This window comes from Hipposideros armiger, unplaced genomic scaffold, assembly GCF_001890085.2.
Source record: "Hipposideros armiger isolate ML-2016 unplaced genomic scaffold, ASM189008v1 scaffold_344, whole genome shotgun sequence".
In the NCBI taxonomy this organism is placed as follows: domain Eukaryota; kingdom Metazoa; phylum Chordata; class Mammalia; order Chiroptera; family Hipposideridae; genus Hipposideros; species Hipposideros armiger.
The window spans coordinates 1,799,810-1,805,544 of NW_017731694.1; the positions used below are offsets into that span (position 1 = coordinate 1,799,810).

A 5,735-nucleotide genomic window follows, 5' to 3' on the forward strand; every position below is an offset into this window, starting at 1 on the left:
ACAAGTCTACAAACCTACTACAAATCACTGCACTGTTCACTTTCAATGAATAATTTTATGGTGTATGAATTATATCTCAACCTTTAAAAATATATATGTTTGTTGATACTGCTTTCTTAGGTAAAATACATTTTACAATATACCCCTGCAGAAAAGAGTTAACATAGCAGGCCTAAGATTGCTATCCTTAGAAGGGGGTCCTTGTAAGTTTGGCCCTTTCGTTGGCATCTGGGAACTTAGATTTCTGAAGGGCTCCCCACCATTCCATGATAAGAACAGTTCGTTGTACCTAAACTCTGCCGACAATGCAGTTTCTATTGAACGTGTACTTTCTTTCTGGGGGTCTGCGATTTGGGGACATGCTAGGCACAGGGTGCCTACACGAGCAATCCCAGTGTAAACCATAGGCACGGAATCTCTAATAAGCTTCCCTGGTAGACATGTCTCAAGTGTTGTCATAATTCATTGCTGAGGGATTAGGCATATCCTGTATGATGCCACTGGGAGAGGACTCTTAGAAGTTTATACCTGGTTTCCTCAGGATTTTATTACCCCATGTGCCTTTTTCTCTTTGCTGATTTTGCTTTGTACCCTTTCACTGTAATAAATCATATTTATGAGTACAACCATATTCTGAATCCTATAAGTAATCCTAGTGAATCACTGAACCTGGGGGTGGTCTTGGGAACACCCAACATAACCATTTAGATAATTTCTGGCCAAAACTTACACCATAAGAACATACAAATCCTTATAAAATACGGCATAGTTACTAATAACGTTTGCTAGGAAGAACAAATATTCAGTATGTTGATCACTGACCTGTTTGACAAACTTAATCTGAATAAGAACTGTGACTTCCCTGTAATATTCTAGAACTGCCAGCCAACTTTGGGGGTTGGGGAGGGAGAGAGAGTTTAGAGGGCAAATAACTCTAAGAATAGGAATAACAATAACCACAACTGTTATTGATCACTTACTAAATGCCAGACATTGATCTAAGCATGTTATTGAGTTAAACTCATTTAACCCTAACAACTCCCTATAAGGTAGGTTATCATCTCACAGATGGGAAAAACAGGCAGTTACATAACTTGCCCAAGGTCAAACAATGAATAACAGCAAAACCAGGATTCAAACCCAGGCAGTCAGCCTCCAAAGTCCACACTCTAAAGCCCAACTAAAAATAGCACTAACAAATAAAACTCAGGAGTTCTACCCAAGGCTTAGAGAGATTTAAGAATCACCAGTAAACAAGCGATAACTAAAGTGATCTCAATATAAAAATGAAAATTAAAAAGAGTAGAGGGTTATAGAAAACTCTAAGAAATATCTAAATTTAAGGGGAGGGAGAGAAAGCAGAGAACAGAGACAGATTGATTTCCCAAAAGCCAAGAGAAAAAAGAACTCTGAGGTGAATGTAGGGGGAAGAAAGGCAGTCAACAGAAGTAAATGCTGGAGAAGAGGCAAAAAGGTTGAAATTTTTCACATTTCAGGTCTGTCCTACCTAAACAATTTTATTTCCTGTAATCTAACAGGTACCCTTGCTCTGATCAACTCACTACTTCCAAGAATGCACCCTGCTACAGCCAACTCTACATCTTCATTCATGTGTTATCCAGAAACTAAAAGACACTTTCCTCTACCTTCAAAGGTAAACTGAGGGGAAAACTAAGAATGCTATGAAATGATATGCAAAATCTTATATGTGTATAAGTATATGCAGTTTCTAAGAGGCCTATGGTTGCTAACACATTCTCAAAAAAAGCACAAAAGGTCTTGTTGCTGTTAATCTTCACTTCTCCAAGGAGTCTTCTGAGGAGAAAGGTTAACAAGCTTAAGTCCTTGATACTTTCTCCTAGCAATCAGACTAGTGAGTAAAAATAAATAGAGACTGTCAACTATATTACTAGGCAGCGTTACTTATTATAAAAGTGATTTCCTAATTGGCGAAAAGCATTAAAACTAGAAGACTATAAGTTAACTATAAAAGCTTGTTACAAAAACAAAAACAACCTGTTTTCAGGTGGAGTGTGTTTCTGGAAACCAAGCATGACCCTTGAGGGAACCTGGAAGCTACTCATGGACTGTTACAAGAAGTGGTTCCTTTCACATATGAGACTTTCCTATGCGGATGTAGCACACATCCACACACCTGATCTTGTCTGTTACAATCCAGTATAGCCCTGTTGAGTATAAATGCTGCACCTGGATGAATGAAAGCTTCTCAATGAAGGTAGGGCTTATGTCAATGTGGCACAGCTGTGCTCCTAGTCTCCATCCTCCTACAAAGCTAGTGAACCTGGTGCCAGATTGTGGCCCATCAGTTGCTGAGACTGTGAAGGTCAACCAGAACCTCTGACCACTGGTGATCATGCCGAGTGAGTGTTGTACCTTTCTTTCCCCATTACAATTCTCATCAGCTTTTCATCCTTGAATTTATTTAAACATTGCAGCCTCTATAATAGAATACAATAGATTATTGTTTGTGGTAACTCTAATAACCCCCAAATAGAACACATTCATCTAGACATTTCTTTAGAACTATGTTTGGAAACAGAACACACAGAAAGATCTTCTCATTAAATCTTGCTAATTACAAATATCCACCTCTTTTCCTCCCTCCCTCCCTTTCCTCNATCTGCAATATGCTCATTAAATGTGAGGAAAACGATCCTTTTTTGAAGTGACTGATAACTGGTGATGAGAAGTGGATTGTTTACAACACTGTGGTGTGCAAACAGTCTTGGTCCCGACGTGATGATTCGCCTCAAATGACATCGAAAGCAAACATTCATCAGAGGAAGGTTATACTCTCAGTGTGGTGGGATTTTAAAGGTGTCGTGTTTTTCAAGCTCCTACCAAGGAACCAAACAATCAATTCGAATGTGTACAGTCGGCAATTGGACAGTTTGAATGAGTCCATCGTCCAGAAATGTCCAGAGCTTGTTAATTGTAAAGGAGTTACGTTTCATCACGACAATGCAAGACCATACAAGTCTGATCACCCGTCAAAAATTACTGGAGCTTGAATGGGATATGTTGCCACACCCACCATACTCGCCTGACCTTGCACCGTCAGACTTCCACTTGTTTCGCTCTCTTCAAAACTCCTTGCGTGGAGTTTTGACGTTTAATTCAGATGAGGCTGTAAATCAGTACCTTGTTCAGTTTTTCACAAATAAAGACAGGTCCTTCTATGAACGAGGAATTACGAAGCTCACTGAAAGATGGCAAAAGGTTATCGAACAAAACAGGCAATATATCATTGATTGATCTTTGTTCTTTATATAAATAAATGACCTTTGAAAAACAGACAAATTACATCATGACTTTTCTGAAGACCCAATACATAAATATGCAGCATGTAGATATAAGTGTGTGATAAGCACTCTTGAGTGTGCACACACACTCTCAAAGCAACATTTATCAGGCACTTACTGTACATTAGATCTTATGGCTGATATTGAGCAATAAAAAGATAAGTAAGGTCCCCCCACTTTCAAGTAACAACTATATGTATGCACCTGTGTGTTTGTAGGTAAGCACCATATAAGAGTCCATCACTTAGGACTTTTTAAAGCTTTTCTTTAAGGATGTTTTTAGACAGGAATACATTTTACTGTACTTACTGCTAAAATGTCCGCTTCAACAGGCAGCAGGTTTAAGAAGGCAAAGAGCTGGACGGTGAGGATGGTATACACCTGTGTGGCCGACAGCATAAGCATCCCTATGGAGAGCAGCATCGTGCTGTCAAGTCACCTGAAAGGGAGGCAGGTACGTAACAGTCAGCTCTGGTGCTTTGTCCTCATAATAAGTCACTTGGTATATTAGTTCCTGATGTCCAAAAATATCCCTTTTAACTGTAAACATCTGATAACATTAAAATGAAACATATTTCAAAAGCGTAAGAACTTACAGAGATTTGGACATTTAGGTAAATACCCGAGGTTAGTCAATGTCACTGTAATACATGGTGACCATGTTCTGTGTTTCAACCACAAACAAACATCCTCCAACAGTTCTGTTTACAGTATTGCTAGTCTACTAATGCAGTTATGGGGAAACCAGATTTCTTTTTTTTTTTTTAAGATACTACTGGGGAATTGGGGGAGAGGAACAGTGTTGGGGAATCAGGGAAGGGGAACAGACAAGTTGCTGTCATTTTGTTCTTCGGTCTAGTTGTGGAGGACGTCGCTTCACTGGCCCATGTTGGTATGATCATTGCGCTCTTCCTGGGTAAGGCAGTCAATTGCCGGCCATTGGACGGCAGCTCATGGTACTTACGGCAGCCCACTGCAGCCCACTGCAGCCCCACTGCAGCCTACACTGTCACTGGCCATTCACGGCAACCCAGCTCCAGGTCGAGCTGTTGTTCACCACCTTAGCTACAGAGGGCACAGCGTCACTGGTCCTCATTGGGATCCAAACCGGGAACCTGCTGCTCAGAGCTGGTGTGCCAAGCCAACTCTTAACCAACTGAGCCACTCGGCCAGCCCCGTGGGGAAACTAGATTTCAATCCAAATAATGATTTAAAAACTCACAAGCATCTTTGCTTTAAAAATTTTTTAATTTTAAAGAACTTTTATAATTCTTTAAATATAATTTAGAAATTCACATGCGAATGTACTTATTTATTATTGCAGATCGTGCCCGTTTTAGAAAATGTAAAAAAAATAATAGCCACTTACTATAAAGTAATACTTTTGCCCTTTCCCTCCTGACAATATATACCTCTTTCACTATTTACATCCCAAAGGCAATGGTGCAGCTACCTCTCCCAAGCTCATCCAATTCTCTATATGAGTCCCTGTCTAGCTTACAGCAAGAACATACCATGAAAGGACTAAATGTTCACCAAGTATCAAAATTCTCAACGGTGAGCCTCAACTAATTGTATAACATACATTTTTTTACCTTTTTTTTTACCATTTATTTATTTATTTTATTAGTTTCAGGTGTACAAAGCAACATAATAGGCATTTAAACCCCTCATAAAGTGATAACCCACCCCCCAAGCTACTACCCATGACATAGTACATATCTGTAACAAGGCCATCAACTATCTTCCCTATGTTGTACTCCACATCCATATACTCCACATGTATATTTAGTTATAGTTGATATTCAATATTATTCTACTTCAGCTCTTCAGGTGTATAACACATTGGTCAGGCATCTACACAGCCTATGACGTGATCCCCCTGATAAGTCCAGTGCCCACCTGGCTAACATACATTTTAAAAGGTGAGAACAAAGTTTGCAAAGACAAGGGCCTTTATAAAGAATTATCTCATTAAATGCCACTGACTCATATGATACCAGTTTTGATAGTGATTACTATTGGTAAGGCTCTGGGTTTGGAGACTACATTCAGACTCAGACTCTGACTCTTTGACATACACTGAAAGAGAAACACCTCTGAGTAGGTTTTAAACACCATCTTACATTACCCATTAATATCAGAGCCAAAATAAAGGTGAAAACATGTTAAACATATAGATTTGTTCCACAGAGACAGGAAGTAGATCAGTGGTTGCCTGGGGCTGGAGGTAAGGATTAAGGGAGGAGGGACAGAAAGGAATGGGGAATGACTGCCCATAAACATGGGTTTTTTTTTCAGGGTGATAAAAATGTTCTAAAATCAGGGGTCTGCCGGGTGGCGCAGTCGGTTAGAGCGCAAGTTCTGAGCAACAGGGTCACCAGTTCGATTCCCACATGGGCCAGTAAGCTG

At 39.8% G+C, this 5,735-nt stretch overlaps 1 protein-coding gene across 1 annotated transcript in view; it reads right to left on the reverse strand.

Moving 5' to 3' along the window:
• Positions 1-5,735, reverse strand: part of RNF13 (ring finger protein 13) — a 156,571-nt gene that overhangs the window by 113,156 nt on the left and 37,680 nt on the right. The window contains exon 2 of the mRNA XM_019661331.1: positions 3,633-3,762. Coding sequence (XP_019516876.1) covers positions 3,633-3,746 — 114 coding nt within the window. The 5' untranslated portion in view covers positions 3,747-3,762. The remainder of the gene's footprint in view (positions 1-3,632; positions 3,763-5,735) is intronic.